This window comes from Coregonus lavaretus, assembly GCF_964263955.1.
Source record: "Coregonus lavaretus genome assembly, chromosome: 33".
Lineage (NCBI taxonomy): Eukaryota > Metazoa > Chordata > Actinopteri > Salmoniformes > Salmonidae > Coregonus > Coregonus lavaretus.
This window is the reverse complement of record NC_140020.1, coordinates 36923738-36947537: the sequence shown is the minus strand read 5'-3', so window position 1 is coordinate 36947537 and position 23800 is coordinate 36923738. Positions and strand designations below refer to the sequence as shown.

Sequence of the window (23800 nt, the reverse complement as noted above, 5' to 3'; positions counted from 1 at the left end):
TTGGTGCGGGGAACAGGCACGGGCCGTGCCGGACTGACGACGCACACCACTGGCTTGGTGTGGGGAGCAGGAGCGGGCCGAGCCGGGCTGTCGAAGCGCACCCCTGACTTGGTGCGGGGAGCAGGAACGGGCCGAGCCGGGCTGACGAAGCGCACCACTGACTTGGTGCGGGGAGCAGGAACGGGCCGAGCCGGGCTGACGAAGCGCACCACTGACTTGGTGCGGGGAGCAGGAACGGGCCGAGCCGGGCTGTCGAAGCGCACCCCTGACTTGGTGCGGGGAGCAGGAACGGGCCGAGCCGGGCTGTCGAAGCGCACCCCTGGCTTGGTGCGGGGAGCAGGAATGGGCCGGACTGGGCTGGCGACGCGCACCGTAGACTTGGTGCGAGTGGCAGGAACAGGCCGGACCGTACTGGGAACACACACCACTGGCCCTATGTGGGGATCAGGAACAGGCCGGACCGGACTGGCAACACACGCCAGAACCTCTCGCCGTGCCTCTACAACCTCCTTCCCCCTGGTGACCAGTGACTCCCGTAACCTGGCGTCCTCCTGCTGCCCCGTCGTCCACGGCGTTAGCCCCCCCCTAAAAAATGTATGGGCTTCACTCCTACCCGTGGCCAAGGCCTCCATCCCTCTTGCCAGACTCGTACTCATCTCCTCCCACGTCCATCCTCTCTCCTCGTCACGCTGCTTGATCCAGTCGAGGTGGGATCTTCTGTCACGATCGTCAAACAGAGATGAGGACCAAGGCGCAGCGTTGAAGGTGAACATATTATTTATTTAGAATGATCACACGATCAAAACAACAACGATAACGTGACGTCTACGGTATAACACAAACCAAATCAGAACAAGATCCCACAAAGAATAGCTGAAAACAGCCTACCTAAGTATGGCTCCCAATCAGAGACAACGAGCAACAGCTGCCTCTGATTGGGAACCACCCTGACCAACATAGATCTATATGATCTAGAACAAAACATAGAAAACACAACATAGAAGCTACCCCGTGAAACTAAACATAGAAAATCCACACCCTGGCTCAACATTTCAGAGTCCCCAGAGCCAGGGCGTGACAATTTTCCCCCATTTTCTTCAAATCTGAAAATGTTGTGAACCCACTCCCACTTTCTGAAGAATTGCAGTATGGACCCTAAAAGCACGGAAATAGTGTCCACTGCTTGTATACTTCGTATTTTGGCCAATTTAGTACGACATCCGGGAACTTTTGGCATACTAACTACAGTGAGGGAAAAAAGTATTTGATCCCCTGCTGATTTTGTACGTTTGCCCACTGACAAAGAAATGATCAGTCTATAATTTTAATGGTAGGTTTATTTGAACAGTGAGAGACAGAATAACAACAACAAAATCCAGAAAAACGCATGTAAAAAATGTTATAAATTGATTTGCATTTTAATGAAGGAAATAAGTATTTGACCCCTCTGCAAAACATGACTTAGTACTTGGTGGCAAAACCCTTGTTGGCAATCACAGAGGTCATATGTTTCTTGTAGTTGGCCACCAGGTTTGCACACATCTCTTTGCAGATCTTCTCCAAGTCATTAAGGTTTCGAGGCTGATGTTTGTCAACTCAAACCTTCAGCTCCCTCCACAGATTTTCTGTGGCATTGAGGTCTGGAGACTGGCTAGGCCACTCCAGGACCTTAATGTGCTTCTTCTTGAGCCACTCCTTTGTTGCCTTGGCTGTGTGTTTTGGGTCATTGTCATGCTGGAATACCCATTCACGACCCATTTTCAATGCCCTGGCTGAGGGAAGGAGGTTCTCACCCAAGATTTGACGGTACATTGCCCCGTCCATCGTCCCTTTGATGCGGTGAAGTTGTCTTGTCCCCTTAGCAGAAAAACACCCCCAAAGCATAATGTTTCTAACTACATGTTTGACGGTGGGGATGGTGTTCTCGGGGTCATAGGCAGCATTCCTCCTCCTCCAAACACGGCGAGTTAAGTTGATGCCAAAGAGCTCAATTTTGGTCTCATCTGACCACAACACTTTCACCCAGTTCTCCTCTGAATCATTCAGATGTTCATTGGCAAACTTCAGACGGCCCTGTATATGTGCTTTCTTGAGCAGGGGGACCTTGCGGGCGCTGCAGGATTTCAGTCCTTCACGGCGTAGTGTGTTACCAATTGTTTTCTTGGTGACTATGGTCCCAGCTGCCTTGAGATCATTGACTCCCGTGTAGTTCTGGGCTGATTCCTCACCGTTCTCATGATCATTGCAACTCCACGAGGTGAGATCTTGCATGGAGCCCCAGGCCGAGGGAGACTGACAGTTCTTTTGTGTTTCTTCCATTTGCGAATAATCGCACTAACTGTTGTCACCTTCTCACCAAGCTGCTTGGTGATGGTCTTGTAGCCCATCCCAGCCTTGTGCAGGTCTACAATTTTATCCCTGATGTCCTTACACAGCTCTCTGGTCTTGGCCATTGTGGAGAGGTTGGAGTCTGTTTGATTTAGTGTGTAGACAGGTGTCTTTTATACAGGTAACGAGTTCAAACAGGTGCAGTTAATACAGGTAATGAGTGGAGAACAGGAGGGCTTCTTAAAGAAAAATTAACAGGTCTGTGAGAGCCGGAATTCTTACTGGTTGGTAGGTGATCAAATACCTATGTCATGCAATAACATGCAAATTAATTACTTAAAAATCATACAATGTGATTTTCTGTATTTTTGTTTTAGATTCCGTCTCTCACAGTTGAAGTGTACCTATGATAAAAATTACAGACCTCTACATGCTTTGTAAGTAGGAAAACCTGCAAAATCGGCAGTGTATCAAATACTTGTTCTCCCCACTGTATATATTATATGACTGGAGACATGTAACAGCAGAAAAATATATATATTCTCACATTTGAGTGGAACATATGGTAAGAGCATCCGTTTACTTTGGAATGGTCTGTTTTTGAAAGCATATGAAGGAACAATTCTCATCTCCGTTGTGAGACATATTTACAGTTATCCAATCACCTCAGCCCAAATATGACTGATTAGTTATTACCTGTATCCAAGTGCATTGCTGGATAATTCTCACTGCATAACCATCACCATGAAAAAGCATAATCCTTGCCTACCCCAGTCATGGTTATTCGAGTCTTAATGTGAACAATGGGTCTGGTCACCTCTCTTGGCAAGGGCATCAAAGTCTGGTGTCATCTTTGATGTAGAGATTCTCAGAACAGCTGTGACCTGTGAGGGGATTTGTTGTAATTCATGACTGAGAACGTTTGTTCACACATGTTGACCCAAATAAAACAAGCAACCTTTGGGCGTGCTTTTTAATGTTTGGAAACGTTGTTTCATTCAGTGAGCCATAGAACTGGTCTATTGTTGCTGTTTTGTACTTCTCCTTTAAAGCACTGTCACATTGGATGTCGATGAGCTCCAATTGTGTGTCTGGTGGTGCTTTCTCACTGTCGAAAGAAAGGGGGCATGATACAAGCTCCAGCTCAGTCTCAATCTTGGTGAAGTTTGAGAAGGGGCGGGAAAACTCAGCATGCAGGTCGATCAAAGTGCTACTGTATGGGTCAGTGCAGCACTGCGATGTGGGCGCGACCAGTATCGGAAAATGAGCAAGAGACCGGCTGCTCATTTGTCTGGAGAACAACATAAGTTTGTTCTTGAATGCTTTCACATTGGAATACAGTTCATGCACAAAAACACAATTTCCCTGCAGTTTCACATTTAGATCATTCAGATGCCCCAATATGTCCACACCGAAAGCAAAGTCGCCCAGACAGTCTGTGTCTTTAAACTCAGAGAAGTCATCAGCTTTACCAACCATATCAAGGAACATACCTATCTCCCCTCTCAGTTCCCACAGATGCAAAATACTTTTCCCAGGCTTAGCCAGCGCACATTTGAATGGTACAACAAGTCCTGGTGCTCTGCCTCTGTGTCATTGAGCAGCTGAATGAACTGCAATGGTTAAGCCCCCTTGCCCATATAAAGTTGACAAGTTTTACAACCACTTTGATAACATGTTTTCCAGCTTTAACACACTTTTAGCATGCTTGCTTGAAAAATGACGATTGAGATTATATTCCTTAAAAACGGCAACACTTTCTCGGCATATCAGGCCTTATGTCAAATATTAGTAAAAAAGTATTTTGCTGTCCATTCTTCTTTAAACACACGACATTCAGAGTCCACTTTTCTAATTTTCGCAGCACTCATTTTTCACGTCAAAAGTGGCTATGACGACAGCGCATTCTGAATCTGACTGTAGGCCCAAATACAGAGCTCGCTGCCAGGCTACAGCGCCATCTATTGGAGGTTGTTTGTATATCATGGATTGAGTAATTTTAGGCCAGAAATTGTAACTCAAATATATTTAATACATTTAAAAAATGTATCGCGGCCCGGATTGAAGTGCCCGCGGGCCGTACTTTGCCCCCCCCCCCCCTTGCCCTAGTCCCTGTTTCCCTTAACCTCCCCTCCTCCAGATACATTGTATGACGTAAAATGTAAATGTAATGACGTGGCACAGGTGAACCTGAAGTACCTGCTGAAGATCAAGTTCAACTACCAGACGTCCCTGTGGTAAAGGGGGCCGTAGTAGCCCACCACCCCTCCAAAAAGATCCAGGCGACCATGTCTCAACCCCACCGTTTCCAGCCCCCACCACACAACAGAGGACATCTTTGGCCCCGGACATCTTTGTCCCGCTTTACCACCTTCTCAGCGTAACACCATGTAATGTTTTCATTCAGTAGTTTAAAATCCTTGCCACTATACACATGGCTTATTGCAATAGCGGATAACCATAAATAGGATTGATGTATTGGCCTTGGTTTTATGCAACTCAGTACGTACCTGTTTCAGACTTTACTAGGTTACCATTGGTTACTAAGACTGTGGATCAAGAGGTCAGAGTACGCCAATCAGAATGGCTGAATTGAGGCACCTGTTTTTCTCATTCGAAAAAAATAAGATAACCAACACTTGTCTGTAAAATTGTACTTGTGTAACCCATAGTCCTAGGAAGTATTTGAGGTAAAAGCAATGCTCTGTTATTTTTAATATACTCTTAAAAACAGTGCAATTTGGCATCTATGGTTGGTTTCAACGGATATAATGAGATGTTTTCCAATGAGTCATTTCTCTTCACCCTTCCAGTCCATTCCATTCTGGTCAGAATATATTGACAAGGTAAAGGTATTGGTTTGGGCTGACAGCAAACCGCAGCAAAATAAATGATTTACTTGGAGAGATTGTTGATGTTCTATCAGTCTTGTCATTACTTACTTAATGATAACCTCTGGGGTTACATGTACAGTATGTCTGGAGAATTCATGTTGTGACCTAATTTGTCAAACCAGTTGGCCCACTTACTGCATGTCTGTCATTTGGGGGTATCTCATTTGGGGGTATCTCCATTTGGGGGTATCTCCTGTTACTGCATGTCTGTCATTTGGGGGTATCTTCTTGGTACCTGTTGATGAGCTTCTGCATGGTCAGGCAATTTATACAGCACTCTCAATGTATTTTTGTGTTACTTGTCTGGATAAATTATACAACAGGGATCTATGGAGTAATTTTGTTTTCTCCTTCAGACAGGACGTTTGAGGTCTGTGCCAGTCTGCTGAAAGATCTATAGAACTATAGATAAATACATTCATTTCATTGTAACGCAATTTGAACATCCCTTTCCATCAACGATTTACCTGAAAATAATCATGTACTGGCTTATTATAAAGATGACCACTGAGTTATTTGTATGCTCCAGACACACTCTGTCCCAGAATGCATCTTGACAATACGTCTTTCAAAAAGCGGCGCGGCTAATTCAAGATGGCGGAGATGGACCAGCTGTTATACGAGAGTAAGTAATAACACGAATTTGACAACACTTTTAAACTACCAATACCATTATATGAGGTGATGTGCAGTTTAAAACCTTATATGTTACCATTATGACAATTATTCACTGAATACTAGTCGCACTTTTTTCCTGAAGCGTTTGTAAACTCCCGATTTCTAGACTCAAAAGCTAGCTAGAGAGCTAACGCTTGTTAGCAAGCTGGCTAGCTAGCTACACTAAACATAATTAGGCGATGGTCGTAATGGCTAGCTAAATGATAGCAACCTTGTAGTCCGTTAGCTAAAGACTTAGCTAGCTAACGTGGGTTAGCTGAGTTTTGTTAATTTCTGAATCTTTTTATCCACTCACATTTTTGAGCCAAGGGTGTAACTAACTCTAGGTTTATGGGAGAATAATTACCTAACCATGATTAGGTATAACTTTCTGTTGTGATAACACATTTAGCTAACTGTTAGCTAGTTGCTTACATTATCCACTGTTCTCTAAAATATATACTTAGGTTTGTTGCTGCTATCATCTAAAAACAAACCGCCTATTCAGCAGTCTTATCTGACAAGACACTGACAGAACAGCTGTCTAGTGGGTGATGTGAAGCGTCATACTGTGTTGGCTTGCTGTCCTCTGACATATTTTTCTGGGAACCTGTCCTAGCCACAATAACTGGCAGTTTCCTAGGTATTATTTAAACGGGAAATCTGCAGTTGAACAATAACAAAGCGAATTCCCTTCCCCTGTTCGGTAAAAAGCTGAGGGATGGGGCTGGACAACTGTATCAACTTTCAAATTCATAGACCGAGCTAGCTATGGATGCAAGGACTGACCATCCATGATATAAAAATTATAATTTTGACTGGGGTAATACATTTTTGTTTTTGTTTTGTACATTTACAATGTTTACAAATGTTGCGTTAAAACAAGCAAATATTTTTGGTTCTGATGGGGTAAGACAGCTCATGAGGCATTTATGAGTTATATTAAAGAATTGATGGGTAAATATAATTAAGTCCCTAAAATTGATGTAGCAACTGCAGATTCCTCTTTAACAAACATATTATAATTTAACTCTCTACAATCTATCAGATGACCTGCAATTCTTTCCATCTGTGTATCTACCTTTGTCTGTTCAAGGTAGCCTTTCTCAATAATTGACCCTTACTTGGGTTAATAAAGAGTACATTCTCTCCAATAAGCATTTTTTTGTCACAACAAAATCATAGTCATCATAGTCCACAGACGCTGACTCCGACGTCCCATTGTGACATAGCTACGCAGCTCTGAGACCACCATACACGCACCTCCCCGCAAATCTCAACCTATTCATTTGAATGTGTTGACAGTTGGAGAAAGTCCTTGAGCTGTGCTGAGAATTCGAAAAGTATGAAAGGCAATGGTACAATATTCTAGAACACTGCTGTGCGTAGTGAATAATAGCGCACATAGACAGAACAGATCTACCGCTTCTTAGACTTTCTTGTAATAAGAATGACAGAACTATAACTCACATTTCGATTTGAATTTGTTCAGGTCGCCCAAAAAGTTACGTATTGCAGTTTTATGTTTGAAATGAAAAAGCCTGCTAATATGGGCTATTGCGAACGGGACAATTGATAGCCACAACATTCAAAGTAGTAGTAATAAAAAAGTAACTGCACATTAATGCTATAAAATCCTTCAATTTATCGTTATTTTGATAATTCAGTCAATTTATTGTGATGTGGATTTTTTGTCCATATTCCCCAGCTCTACTTTGCGCATACACGTGTCTGTTTCACACCTGTTTGTCTAAATGGGCAGCATGCTGCCCCAGACGGGAAGTAGCAGAAACGTGTGCGCGCAATGCCAGAACAAAACATTGCCATCCATATTAGATTTTGATTTAGGGAGAGGGGTAACATCAGAAACCTGGATTTAATTGTTAGTGAAATGGGGGAAAAAGTAAGGAACTTGTCTGTTGGCCCTGCATTAAAGACCAAAATTGGTTAAATAAAATTGTGATCAATAAAAAAGTATACCAGTTTCATTTAAGGACCAAACATTTTACAGCTGTGCCATATAGATTGCAAAATAGTTGTGAAGAGATTTTTGATGTACCGATTCCATGGCACATGGTTTATGAACTGATACGCAAAACAACGCTGTATTCAATACCTATAATTTTTCATTATTATACACAATTCTTGCATATATATATATATATATATATATATATATATATATGGGGATACAACCTTCCCAGCTCTGCAGATTTTGCTGCAAAGAGACGGAGTCATTAGATAATCTATTTTGGTAGTGTCCATATATAAACTCAGCAATAAAAGAAACGTCCTCTCACTGTCAACTGCGTTTGTTTTCAGCAAACTTTAACAAGTGTAAATATTTGTATGAACATAACAAGATTCAACAACTAAGACAAATATGAACAAGTGGGGGGGGGTCAAAATCAAAAGTAACAGTCAGTATCTGGTGTGGCCACCAGCTGCATTAAGTACTGCAGTTCATCTCCTCCTCATGGACTGCACCAGATTTGCCAGTTCTTGCTGTGAGATGTTACCCCAGTCTTCCACCAAGGCACCTGCAAGTTCCCAGACATTTCTGGGGGGAATGGCCCTAGCCCTCACCCTCCGATCCAGCAGGTCCCAGACGTGCTCAATGGGATTGAGATCAGGGCTCTTCGCTGGCCATGGCAGAACACTGACATTCCTGTCTTGCAGGAAATCACGCACAGAACGAGCAGTATGGCTGGTGGAATTGTCATTTTGGAGGGTCATGTCAGGATGAGCCTGCAGGAAGGGTACCACATGAGGGAGGAGGATGTCTTCCCTGTAACGCACAGCGTTGAGATTGCCTTCAATGATGACAAGCTCAGTCCGATGATGCTGTGACACACCGCCCCAGACCATGACGGACCCTCCACCTCCAAATCGATCCCGCTCCAGAGTACAGGCGTAATGCTCATTCCTTCAACGATAAACGCAAATCTGACCTTCACCCCAGGTGAGACAAAACCGTGACTCGTCAGTGAAGAGTACTTTTTGCCAGTCTTGTCTGGTCCAGCAATGGTGGGTTTGTGCCAATAGGCGACGTTATTGCCGGTGATGTCTGGTGAGGACCTGCCTTACAACAGGCCTACAAGCCCTCAGTCCAGCCTCTCTCAGCCTATTGCGGACAGTCTGAGCACTGATGGAGGGATTGTGCTTTCCTGGTGTAACTCAGGCAGTTGTTGTTGCCATCCTGTAGCTGTCCCGCAGGTGTGATGTTCGGATGTACCGAGCCTGTGCAGGTGTTGTTACACATGGTCTGCCACTGCGAGGACGATCAGCTGTCCGTCCTGTCTCCCTGTAGCGCTGTCTTAGGCGTCTCACAGTACGGACATTGCAATTTATTGCCCTGGCCACATCTGCAGTCCTCATGCCTCCTTGCAGCATTTATTTTATTTATTTTTTATTTAACCAGGTAAGCCAGTTGAGAACAAGTTCTCATTTACAACTGCGACCTGGCCAAGATAAAGCAAAGCAGTGCGATAAAAACAACAACACAGAGTTACGTATTGGGTAAACAAAACAAAGTAAAAAATACAACAGAAAATATATATACAGTGTGTGCGAATGTAGTAAGTTATGGAGGTAAGGCAATAAAATAGGCCATAGTGCAAAATAGTTACAATTTCGTATTAACACTGGAATGATAGATGTGCAAAAGATGATGTGCAAATAGAGATACTGGGGTGCAAATAATCAGGTCCAGTAATGGCTGAAGAATTGCAACATTTACCTGGAGGTAACTCTGCAGATAGCATTACTGGGTGATCTGAAAAGTCATAGTCAATCGATCAATAATATAATAATACTTTTAGCAAAACTGTTTCTTTAATTTACAATCTGTAGAAACTGTGAGAAAAGAAAGGATCAGAACTTTTGTGGAACATCACTGCACAGTTGAAAAATATTTCGCAAATAGAAATCCAATATGGATGGTGTTAAGAGATAAGTGGGAGGGGTTGAATGCAGCTGAAGGGTTGGACTAATAAGATAACTCATGTAAAATATACTGTGTCCGTAAAATGTATATAGGTTCAGAACCTTTGAAACAGCACAGTTAAAAATATATGGCAAATAGAAATCAAACTGCATGGACATCAGAAATAGATGAGGTTGAGGGTAGTGGAAAATAACAAAGGAAAATATATTTTAAAAAGATGTACAGTACCAGTCAAAAGTTTGGACACCTACTCATTCAAGGGTTTTTCTTTATTTTGACTATTTTCTACATTGTAGAATAATAGTGAAGACATAAACTATTAAATACACATATGGAATCATGTAGTAACCAAAAAAGTGTTAAACAAATCAAAATGTATTTTATGTTTGAGATTCTTCAAATAGCCACCCTTTGCCTTGATGACAGCTTTGCACACTCTTGGCATTTTCTCAACCAGCTTCACCTGGAATGCTTTTCCAACAGTCTTGAAGGAGTTCCCACATGCTGAGTACTTCTTGGGTGCTTTTCCTTCACTCTGCGGTCCAACTCATCCCAAACCATCTCAATTGGGTTGAGGTCGGGTGATTGTGGAGGCCAGGTCATCTGATGCAGCACTCCATCACTCTCCTTCTTTGTCAAATAGCCATTACACAACCTGGAGGTGTGTTGGGTCATTGTCCTGTTGGGAAAATAAATGATAGGCCATTTCATCTGGTTTGCACTTAGAGGGACTATCGCTGCAGAATTCTGTGGTAGCCATGCTGGTTAAGTGTGCCTTGAATTCTAAATAAATCACTGACAGTGTCAGCAGCAAAGCACCATCACACCACCTCTTCCATGCTTCACGGTGGGAACCACACATGCAGAGTTCATCCGTTCACCTACTCTGCGTCTCACAAAGACACGTCAGTTGGAACCACTAATCTCAAATTTGGACTCATCAGACCAAAGGACAGATTTCCACCGGTCTAATGTCCATTGTTTGTGTTTCTTGGCCCAAGCAAGTCTCTTCTTCTTATTGGTGTCATTTAGTAGTGGTTTCTTTGCAGCAATTCGACCATGAAGGCCAGATTCACGCAGTGGCCTCTGAACAGTTGATGTTGAGATGTTTCTGTTACTTGAACTCTGAAGCATTTATTTGGGCTGCAATCTGAGGTGCAGTTAATTCTAATGAACTTATCCTCTGCAGCAGAGGTAACTCTGGGTCTTCCTTTCCTATGGCGGTCCTCACGAGAGCCAGTTTCATCATAGCGCTTGAAGGTTTTTGCAACTGCACTTGAAGAAACTTTCAAAGTTCTTGACATTTTCCGGATTGACTGACCTTCATGTCTTAAAGTAATGATGGACTGTCATTTCTCTTTGCTTATTTGAGCAGTTCTTGCCTTAATATGGACTTGGTCTTTTACCATATAGGGCTATCTTCTGTATACCCCCCCTACCTTGTCACAACACAACTGATTGTCTCAAACGCATTAACTTTTAACAGGGCACACCTGTTATTTGAAATACATTCAACCTTGTGAAGCTGGTTGAGAGAATGCCAAGAGTGTGCAAAGCTGTCATCAAGGCAAAGGGTGACTAGTTTGAAGAATCTCAACAACAACAAATATAAATATCATATTTACATAAGTATTCAGACCTTTTACTCAGTACTTTGTTGAAGCACCTTTCTTCAGCCATTACAGCCTCAAGGCTTCTTGGGTATGACGCTAAAATCTTGGCACACCTGTGGTCCTCTGTAGCTCAGCTGGTAGAGCACGGCGCTTGTAACGCCAAGGTAGTGGGTTCGATCCTCGGGACCACCCATACACAAAAAAATAAAATAATGTATGCACGCATGACTGTAAGTCGCTTTGGATAAAAGCGTCTGCTAAATGGCATATTATTTATTTTGGGAGTTTCTCCCATTCTTTTCTGCAGATCCTCTCAAGCTCTGTCAGGTTGGATGGGGAGCGTAGCTGCACAGCTATTTTCAGGTCTCTCCAGAGATTTCTAGATCGGGTTTAAGTCTGGGCTCTGGCAGGGGTACTCAAGGATATTCAGAGACTTGTCCCAAAGCCACAAAGTGTTATCTTGGCTGTGTGCTTAGGGCCATTGTCCTGTTGGAAGATGAACATTTGCTCTGGATTAGGTTTTCATCAAGGATCTCTCTGTACTTTGCTCCGTTAATCTTTCCCTCGATCCTGACTAGTCCCTGTCACTGAAAAACAAATGGTTCAGTCTTGGTTTCATCAGACCAGAGAATCTTGTTTCTCATGGGTTCGTTTTTAGATGCCTTTTGGCAAACTCCATGCGTGCTGTCATGTTTTACTGGGAAGTGACTTCCAACTGGACACTCTACGATAAATGCCTGATTGGTGGAGTGCTGCAGAGATGGTTGTCTGGAGCTCTGTCAGTGTGACCATCGGGTTCTTGGTCACCTCCCTGACCAAGGCCCTTCTCCCCCTGATTGCTCAGTTTGGCCAGGTGTCCAGCTCTAGGAAGAGTCTTGGTGGTTCCAAACTTCTTCCATTTAAGAATGATGGAGGCCACTGTGTTCTTGGGGACCTTCAATGCTGCAGAACTTTTTTGGTACCCTTCCCCAGATCTGTGCCTTGACACAATCCTGTCTCGGAGCACTACGGACAATTCCTTCGAACTCGTGGCTTTGTTTTTGCTCTAATATGCACTGTCAACCTTGACCATATGCCTTTCCAAATCATGTCCAATCAATTTAATTTACCACTGGCGGACTCCAATCAAGTTGTAGAAACATCTTAATGATAATCAATGGAAACCGGATGCACCTGAGCTCAAATTCGAGTCGCATAGCAAAGGTCTGAATACTTGTGTGAATAAGGTATTTCTAAATTTGTCTTTGTTTTGTTGGTATGGGGTATTGTGTGTAGATTGATTAGGATAATTTTTTATTTTAATCCATTTTAGAATAATGCTGTAATGTAATAATCTGGAAACTTTATGAATGCACTGTATCTACCTAAAATACCTCATTCTTCTGCACACTGATCTGGTACTGCTACTTCTTGTACAGTGCCTTCAGAAAGTACTCATACCTCTTGACTTATTCCACATTTTGTTATTACAGCCTCAATTCAAAATGGTAGAAATATTTTTTTTCTCACCCATCTACACAAAATACCCCGTAATGACAAAGTGAGAACATGTTTTTAGGAATTGTTAGCAAATTTATTGAAAATGAAATACAGAAATATCTAATTTACGTAAGTATTCACACCCTTAAGTTAATACTTTGTGGAAGCACCTTTTGGCAGCGATTACAGTTGCGTCTTTCTGGGTATGGCACTCGGCGCTTTACACACCTGGATTTTGCAACATTTGCCCATTTTATTATTTTCCAAATTCTTCAAGCTCTGTCAAATTGGTTGTTGATTCATTTTCAGGTCTTGCCATAGATTTTCATGTAGATTTACAGTGGCTTGCGAAAGTATTCACCCCCCCCTTGGCATTTTTCCTATATTGTTGTCTTACAAACTGGAATTAAAAGGGATTTTTTGGGGGGTTTGTATCATTTGATTTACACAATATGCCTACCACTTTGAAGATGCCAAGTATTTTTTATTGTGAAACAAACAAGAAATAAGATGACAAAAACAGAACTTGAGAGTGCATAACTATTCACCCCCCCAAAGTCAATACTTTGTAGAGCCACCTTTTTGCAGCAATTACAGCTGCAAGTCTCTTGGGATATGTCTCTATAAGCTTGGCACATCTAGCCACTGGGATTTTTGCCCATTCTTCAAGGTAAAACTGCTCTAGCTCCTACAAGTTGGATGGGTTCCGCTGGTGGACAGCAATCTTTAAGTCATACCACAGATTCTCAATTGGATTGAGGTCTGGGCTATGACTAGGCCATTCCCATACATTTAACTGTTTCCCCTTAAACCACTCGAGTGTTGCTTTAGCAGTATGCTTAGGGTCATTGTCCTGCTGAAAGGTGAACCTCCCTCCCAGTCTCATCTCTGGAAGACTGAAACAGGTTTCCCTCAAGAACTTCCCTGTATTTAGCACCATCCATCATACCTTCAATTCTGACCAAACCCAGCCACCACCATGCTTCACTGTGGGGATGGTGTTCTCGGGGTAATGAGAGGTGTTGGGTTTGCGCCAGATATAGCGTTTTCCTTGATGGCCAAAAAGCTCAATTTTAGTCTCATCTGACCAGATTACCTTCCATATGTTTGGGGAGTCTCCCAAACATGTTTGCTTATTCTTTTTCGTTAAGCAATGGCTTTTTTTCTGGCCGCTCTTCCGTAACGCCCAGCTCTGTGGAGTGTACGGCTTAAAGTGGTCCTATGGACAGATACTTCAATCTCCACTGTGGAGCTTTGTTATTGCTTTGCCACATTTTTTACAGTATTACTTTAGTGCCTTGTTGCAAACAGGATGCATGTTTTTTTTTTTTTTTTTTTTGTACAGGCCACCTTCTTTTCACTCCGTATTTTAGGTTAGTATTGTGGAGTAACTACAATGTTGTTGATCCATCCTCAGTTTTCTCCTATCAGACATTAAACTCAGCAACTGTTTTAAGGTCACTATTGGCCTCATGGAGAAATCCCTGAGCGATTTCCTTCCTTTCCGACAACTGAGTTAGGAAGGACGCCTGTATCTTTGTGGTGACTGGATGTATTGATACACCATCCAAATTATAATTAATTCACCATGCTCAAAGGGATATTCAATGTCAGCTTTCTTTCTTTTTTTAAATCTATCAATAGATGCCCTTCTTTGCGAGGCATTGGAAAACCTTCTTGGTCTTTGGTTGAATCTGTGTTTTGAAATTCACTGCTCGACTGAGGGACCTTACAGATAATTGTATGTGTGGGGTACAGAAATTAGATAGTCATTAAAAAAACAATGTTCAACACTATTATTGCACACAGAGTGAGTCCATGCAATTTATTAGGTGACTTGTTAAGCACATTTTTACTCCAGAATGTATTTAGGCTTGCCATAAGAAAGGGTTTGAATACTTAATGACTCAAGACATTTTTTATTCATTTGTATAAAAAAATAATTACACTTTGACATTATGGGGGTATTGTGTGTGTGTAGGCCAGTGACACATCATAATTGATATATATTTTTTAATTCAATCAGCAACACAATGTGGAGAAAGTCAATGGGTGTGAACTTTCTGAATAGCTCCATTCTTGTGTATTTTATTCCTTTTTGTTACTATTTAATTTTTTAACTCTGCATTGTTGAGAAGGGCTTGTAAGCATGCATTTTACAGTAAAGTCTACACTAGTTGTGACAAATAACATAATTTTTTCAGGTTTTTGATCTCAATCACAATTGTTTTAATAGAACATCCAATTTTGTTGTTTTTCTAAGTGCACAACAATGCTTAAACCACATTGAGGTCTGGGAAAAAACGGATAATTTAATATTATTTTATTTTGGGGGGGTAGTTACCCTTTTAATTCCGGTGTGCACCAGCCAGACTTTTTGTGTTTGGCTAGTGGTGTTGTAGCGCACTTGTGATGGAGTTTTGAAAACAAATGGCCGCTGGATTAATGCAAATAATCGTGATTCTGCCAGGTAGGCATAGGCTCTGTTGTTGATACCTTTAATTGCCTTTCCATCTACCCAAAAAGGGTTAGGCTATCGTAAGGATCGCTAACGGCTGTACACAGTGGTAGACGTATAGGCCCTACGCACACTGCACACAGCAGGGCTCGACATTCAGGTAAATTAGCCAGTGGCACACCGGGCTAGTGCCAACTGAAAGATACTGACTGGCCCGAATGAGAGAATAATAATACTGGCCCGGGTCAAAATGTTGCCGGAAAGTGAATGAAGCGTGCATAATTTCAATAGCAGGTGATTTTTATCTTTAGTTTGCGGGCTGAGCATGTAGGCTATACTGTGTTCATACAGACATTGGCTAGTCAAATTCAAGGACTTTCAACAACTTTTTCCACCACTTAATTGTAATTTTCAAGGACCTACATTTGATATAATTGTTGTAATAGCCTATAGAAAGAATTCCCCCCCAAAATGTATGCAAAAAAAGTATGCATTACCACTTTAACAATAATGCATTTTTAACATACTAATGAAGTCTATCCATATGGTAGCTACTGCAGTCTCACCATTTTGAGATGTTTTATAGTTATTGAGGAGTTAATGTATCATGTTTTTAAAATGAGAAAGCGACCAAAAACTGGGTTCCCATTGTAATGGAATGCTTTGTGTGGCAAACCAAGTGGAGCCAACATTCGATGTTGTCTTGCTCATAATAATCACAATTTATATTGGAGTAGTAGAACTTCTAAATTGGCTATCATAACTTCAATGACCAGATAGGAAATGTCTGATTTTCAAGGTTGGCTATTCCATGACTCAATTGTGCATTGCAAATATTCAATCAAGACTTTGAACTTACCTGGTTTGCATAGCCATTATTGCCTTAGCATTTACTGGTAGATATCATAACCAGGGATGTAGTGTTGCTGATGCACTCCCTCACTTTTTTTTTTCAATTTAAGAATACACAGAGCTGGTAAAAAATATTTCTGGAAAATAATTTCTGAAGCTAAATCGATGTCCCACAAGATCACCATAATGATGAATGAATATTTTACATAACAGAACCAAATATAGTAGCATGGTAGACTTGTAACGTTACTGTTATACCAAAAACACCCAATTTCTAACGATTTTAGGATAATTAGCTGAAGCTGAATGGTCGCATTTCTTTTCTTATGCAGCCAAAACTCAACAGCGAGCGCCACTAGTGAGTATGTATGCTGTGATTGACACAAAATACAAGAACGGCTAATGGTTTGTTAACAACATCTGCTCTAATCCGCCCAAGCTAGAGCTCTGTGAGACGTTCACAGCAATAGCGGCAGAAATTTTGATCAAGAGAGACCTTTAAAAAATATGCTAATTTTCTCTAACACTAAACATACAAATATGTATTTTACAGTTATAAGGAAAGTTAAATATTTTACGTAGACATTTTATAATTTGATTATACTATATTTAGAAAGAATAAGTAATTTCAAGCATTATTCATACAGTTTTGTTGAATAGGAAATGGTTCATATAAAATATTTCATTTTTATCATATTTGTACTGTTTACTTGAGCTTGTCCTCAAATGGCTATACCTCAGCAATTTATAACTATTCTTACCAGAAAGGTGAGATTTAACGTTTCTTGGCGTATGCAGCATTACTAGTTATTGTTTATTGCCCTCTCATGATAAATAATTACTTTTGGGTATTACATTTTCGATTACAATTAGTTACATTTAACTGGTAAATACTTTTTTCTTTACTGTGGTCATAGGCAGATGTTGCAATTGGAGGTTGCATTTTATGCTATAATATTCAATAGGCCAATCTGTTGGTACAAACTATTTATTTGAAAAATGATGTGCGCTCCCTCGCCTATATAAATAGCACTACACAACTGATCATAACATGGAACAACTTTCCTACCCCTACCGCTGTCGGTCTTTGCTTCACGCAACAACCAGCTGTTTGAGAGCTGCTAGATCTCTCTGCCTGACAGATTATCTATAGGTGATATGTGTGCAGCCCTGTGTGATAAATAATCCCAGTTTTGTGCGCTGACCAACGCGAGGTAGGTGGCTTTTCCTGATCTTGCGCGGTACCTTCAGCATTCAAATGCTAATATGGCTTTGCGTGATGGTAGGCTTTATTAGTTGAGTAACAACCTATGTAATTTGCTAGGTTATTGTTGTCTATGAGCTGTTGAAAATTGTGTTTTACCAGAGTAAAAGTAAGCTACCGAAAACAAAACTCATCTGGCTATAGCCTACCTGCTGAACGGGGCTTAGAATAGAGTTTATTTTGATTGTTCAGGTTCACCAACAGCAATAGTTTTGGTAATTTTGCTTTAAACAATCAGTGTATACCGTCATTTTTAGATATACCGGGTAAAGTTGATAATTTCATAACATAGACAGTAATCTCTCTTTTCCTGAGCGCAAGCAATCACTCTGTAAAAACTTCCAAACTGTGAAAATCATTCGATTTTGAAAATGGTGAAGGTGGGCAACACCTCCGCCACGCTGATCCTCAACACTGGGGCCCAACAGATGTTCTGAATGTTTTGTACACTCTGTATATTTTATATACATTTATATGTATATACACTGAGTGTTCAAACATTAAGGACACCTGCTCTTTCCATGACATATAGACTGACCAGGTGAAAGCTATAATCCGTCATTGATGTCACTTGTTAAATCCACTTCAATCAGTGTAGTTGAAGGGGAGGAGTTTTAAGCCTTGAGACAATTGAGACATGGCTTGTGTATGTGTGCCATTCAGAGGGTGAATGGGCAAGACAAAATATTTAAGTGCCTTTGAACGGGGTATGGTAGTAGGTGCCAGGCACTTCGGTTTGGGTCAAGAACTGTAACACTGCTGGGTTAATAGTAGGATAATGGCGCCGGAGGAGATGGCTGCCGTTTTTATGGGCTCTTAACCAATTGTGCTATTTCGTGTGTTTTGTTTTGTTTTTTTTACGTTGTTTAACTTATTGTGTACCTAATGTTTCTGCCACTGTCTCTTATGACCGAACAGAGCTTCTGGATATCAGAACCAGAGCATATGAGCGGAGTGGAGCGGGAGCGAGCGTGGAGCGTGAGCGGACGGATTTTGAACAGAGCGCAGAGCGGCATTTTTAAAAGGACGGAGCGTCGCCCTATGTCCCGCTCCAATTTCGCTCGCTCACACCACGAGTCTGAAGCATGCTCAAGCCTGACCCAGAATCCATCTGTTTAATTTAATTTGTGTCGTCCATGAATTTGTATTTTATAGAGCGAGAGGAGCAGCAGCAGCAACAAGAGAAAAGGGTTGAGGAATTCAAAAGTTTATTCACTGCACGCAAAGGCCCAACCATAACAAGGGAGAGAAAAAGAGAGCTGGATGTAGCATTTTTTAAAATGATTTTCATGGACTATGAACCGCTGAGTAAAGGAGAACGCGAAGGGATGCAACACTTCGCCAGCGCAGCTCAACCGGGCTACACCCCCCCCCCCCCCCCCCCCAAGAAACTATGATAAATCAGTACTTTACTTTGTCAAATTTACATCTGAGATGCCCCATTCACATGCTTCAGCTGGCGATCAAAAACGCCTTTAACAAGCACGACAACATTAATAGGCTGTTAGTGAAAGTCGGGCACCTGGTGAAAAGTGTACGCAAGAGCACAGAGGAAACCGACCAATTAGGTGTCCGCCCCACAAATGCCTGCACCATTCGATGGAGCAGCCAGCTGCGGATGATTCAGTTGTTCATCCGGTTGTTCCAAAAAGACCCGTTATGGCAAAACAAACTCAAGTCTAATGTTGCTAACATCACCCTGAATCAAGTACGGCAGCTGACGCACCTTGTCAGTGTGCTGACACCACTAGCAGATCTCACAGACAAAATGCAGAAGGAGCTGGGGAACCTGGGGATGATCCTCCCTGCTGTCACAGAAATCAAATCCCTGCTCACCGTTTACACTCACGCTGCACTTCCAATGGGCATCGCTGCTTTTGCAGAAACATTGGCAAACAACGTGTCAATTCGCTATGGAATATACTATACTGATTAACATCTAATTTTAGCGTCAGTGTTAGATCCCCGTTTCAAGACAGAATGGATAATCCGAGATGAGTCTGTATGCAACAAATACGGGGAGATAAAGTAAGGCTGTGGTTTAAGCTAAAAGTGAAATACATGCAGATTTTGTTCCTTTTTTGGAGTGAGCGGGGGGCGATTTGAGTGGAGCGCGATGCAAACTGCGTTGAGCGCTGAGCGATAATGAGCGGACTGGCCTGATGTGGCTTTGAGCGGGGGGAGCGGAGGGGTGAACAGCTCCGTGAGCGAGGAGCTGAGATTCTCACCGCTCCACTCCGCTCATATGCTCTGATCAGAACAGCGATTTACTCCCCTCGAACTGGACGAAGATTGTTTCTTTAATGAGTTGGACACAAAGGATTTACTGCTGATACCGGAACAGGCCCAAATCCCGGTCATTCGCATGAAGAAAAGGAGATACAGGGGACGCAGGTCCGGGTGCCTTGTGAGAATTCGTCGGCGAGTGGGTAACCCGCCTCTAACATCAGTCCTATTGGCCAACGTACAATCATTGAATGACTGAATGAGCTCCGTTCAAGACTATCCTACAAATGGGACATTATTAACTTATGTTTCACCGAGTCGTGGCTGAACGACGACATGGATAATATGCAGTTGGCTGGGTTTTCCATACATCAGCAAGACGGAACAGCTGCCTCCGGTAAGATAAGGGGTGGCGGTCTGTTTCTATTTGTCAATAACAACTGGTGCGCAAAATCTAATATAGAGTCTCAAGGTTTTGCTCGCCTGAGGTAGAGTATCATGATAAACTGTAGACCACACTATTTACCAAGATACTTTTCTTCTATATTTTTTTGTAGCTGTCTATTTACCACCACAAACTGATGCTGGCACTAAGACCGCTCTCAACAAGCTGTATAAGGCCATAAGCAAACAAGAAAAGGGTCATCCAGAAGCGGCGCTCCTAGTGGCCGTGGACTTTAATGCAGGGAAACTTAAATCCGTTTTACCTAATTTCTACCAGCATGTTACATGTGTAACCAGAGGAAAAAAACTCTAGACCACTGTTATGATGAGTTTCTAGGGTATCAAGTGATTACGAATGTATGGATGTATTTAGACACTTTTGATGGAGTTCATATAATATATTTTATATGGTACCATGGTTAGTTATAACAGACAAAGGACAAAAAGATGAGAGAGGCCTGTAATTTTCATCATAGGTACACGTCAACTATGAAAGACAAATTGAGAAAAAAACATCCAGAAAATCACATTGTAGGATTTTTTATGAATTTATTTGCAAATTATGGTGGAAAATAAGTATTTGGTCACTTACAAACAAGCAAGATTTCTGGCTCTCACAGACCTGTAACTTCTTCTTTAAGAGGCTCCTCTGTCCTCCACTCGTTACCTGTATTAATGACACCTGTTTGAACTTGTTATCAGTATAAAAGACACCTGTCCACAACCTCAAACAGTCACACTCCAAACTCCACTATGGCCAAGACCAAAGAGCTGTCAAAGGACACCAGAAACAAAATTGTAGACCTGCACCAGGCTGGGAAGACTGAATCTGCAATAGGTAAGCAGCTTGGTTTGAAGAAATCAACTGTGGGAGCAATTATTAGGAAATGGAAGACATACAAGACCACTGATAATCTCCCTCGATCTGGGGCTCCACGCAAGATCTCACCCCGTGGGGTCAAAATGATCACAAGAACGGTGAGCAAAAATCCCAGAACCACACGGGGGGACCTAGTGAATGACCTGCAGAGAGCTGGGACCAAGGTAACAAAGCCTACTATCAGTAACACGCTACGCCGCCAGGGACTCAAATCCTGCAGTGCCAGAAGTGTCCCCCTGCTTAAGCCAGTACATGTCCAGGCCCGTCTGAAGTTTGCTAGAGTGCATTTGGATGATCCAGAAGAGGATTGGGAGAATGTCATATGGTCAGATGAAACCAAAATATAACTTTTTGGTAAAAACTTAACTCGTCGTGTTTGGAGGACAAAGAATGCTGAGTTGCATCCAAAGAACACCATACCTACTGTGAAGCATGGGGGTGGAAACATCATGCTTTGGGGCTGTTTTTCTGCAAAGGGACCAGGACGACTGATCCGTGTAAAGGAAAGAATGAATGGGGCCATGTATCGTGAGATGTTGAGTGAAAACCTCCTTCCATCAGCAAGGGCATTGAAGATGAAACGTGGCTGGGTCTTGAAGCATGACAATGATCCCAAACACACCGCCCGGGCAATGGAGTGGCTTCGTAAGAAGCATTTCAAGGTCCTGGAGTGGCCTAGCCAGTCTCCAGATCTCAACCCCATAGAAAATCTTTGGAGGGAGTTGAAAGTCCGTGTTGCCCAGCGACAGCCCCAAAACATCACTGCTCTAGAGGAGATCTGCATGGAGGAATGGGCCAAAATATCAGCAACAGTGTGTGAACCTTGTGAAGACTTTACAGAAAATGTTTGACCTGTGTCATTGCCAACAAAGTGTATATAACAAAGTATTGAAACTTTTGTTATTGACCAAATACTTATTTTCCACCATAATTTGCAAATTAATTCATTAAAAATCCTACAATGCGATTTTCTGGAGAAAAAAAATCTAATTTTGTCTGTCATAGTTGATGTGTACCTATGATGAAAATTACAGGCCTCTCATCTTTTTAAGTGGGAGAACTTGTACAATTGGTGGCTGACTAAATACTTTTTTTCCCCCACTGTAGCCCTGCCTCTGCCATCTTCCTAACTCCAGAACAAAGATCCACTCTCTCTATATATACACTCTGTTACAAGTCTCTCCACAAACATCTGTTTAACATCCATGGGCACTCCCATTCTTTGATGTTATTATCCTTTACCCCTGTCAGTATATCCTGTCCATCAATCATTTCTAAGATCAACATCAGTAATCTCCTCTGACATAACAGAATGTAGACTCTGTGGCAGCAAACCACTTATCTACTAACTCTCCCCTGGTCCACACAATACAATGACATGACATCATTACAACCACCTTTACTCCACACAGAGATGCATTCAAAGCTCTCCTTCACCCTCCATTTGGCAAATCTGACCATAATTCTATCCTCCTGCTTATAAGCAAAAACTAAAGCAGGAAGTACCAGTGACTCGCTCAATACGGAAGTGGTCAGATGAAGCAGATGCTATGCTACGGGACTGTTTTGCTAGCACAGACTGGAATATGTTCCGGGATTCATCCGATGGCATTGAGGAGTATACCACATCAGTCACCGGCTTCATCAATAAGTGCATCGATGAAGTCGTCCCCACAGTGACCGTATGTACATACCCGAAGCCATGGATTACAGGCAACATCCACACTGAGCTATAGAGTAGAAGTGCTGCTTTCAAGGAGCGGGACTCTAACCCGGATGCTTATGCCCTCCGACGAACCATCAAGCAGGCAAAGCATCAATAGAGGACTAAGATTAAATCCTACTACACCGACTCCGACGCTCGTCGGATGTTGCAGGGCTTGCAAGCTATTACGGACTACAAAGGGAAGCCCAGCCGCGAGCCTACCGGACGAGCTAAATTAATTATATGCAAGCAGCACTGAAGCATGCATGAGAGCACCAGCTGTTCCGGACGACTGTGTGATCACGCTCTCTGTATCCGATGTGAGTAAGCCCTTTTTAACAGGTCAACATTAACAAGGCTGCAGGTCCAGACGGATTACCAGGACGTGTACTCCAAGCATGCACTGACCAACTGGCAAGTGTCTTCACTGACATTTTCAACCTGTCCCTGACTGAGTCTGTAATACCTACATGTTTCAAGCAGACCACCATAGTCTCTGTACCCAAGAACACAAAGGTAACCTTCCTAAATGACTACCGAACCTTAGCACTCACGTCTGTAGCCATGAAGTGCTTTGAAAGGCTGGTCATGGCTCACATCAACACCATCATCCCAGAAACCCTAGACCCACTCTAATTTGCATACTGCCCTAACAGATCCACACACCTGCCACTTGGGGGCCTCTCGGATGCATGCTTAGTTCCCTCCTGTACTCACTATTCACACATGACTGCGTGGCCAAGCACGACTCCAACACCATCATTAAGTTTGCCGATGACACAACGGTGGTAGGCCTGATCACCGACAGCCTAAAGGGAGGAGACAGCCTATAGGGAGGAGGTCAAAGACCTGGCATGGTGGTGCCAGGACAACAACCTCTCCCTCAACGTGATCAAGACAAAGGAGCTTTATCGTGGACTACAGGAAAAGGAGGGCCGAGCACGCACCCATTCTCATCAACGGGGCTGTAGTGGAGCAGGTTGAGAGCTTCAAGTTCCTTGGTGTCCGCATCACCAACAAACTATCATGGTCCGAACACACCAAGACAGTTGTG

General features: G+C 42.5%; 1 protein-coding gene across 2 annotated transcripts in view; it reads left to right on the top strand.

Moving 5' to 3' along the window:
* Positions 1–5787: 5787 nt before the first annotated feature.
* LOC311108454 (protein lin-9 homolog) overlaps positions 5788–23800 on the top strand; it is a 50286-nt gene continuing 32273 nt past the window's right edge. Inside the window, exon 1 of one of the 2 annotated variants that reach the window (XM_084151078.1) lies at positions 5788–5847. In XM_084151078.1, coding sequence (XP_084007204.1) covers positions 5817–5847 — 31 coding nt within the window. In that variant the 5' untranslated portion in view covers positions 5788–5816. The remainder of the gene's footprint in view (positions 5848–23800) is intronic. The other variant, XM_084151079.1, reaches the window with a different exon arrangement.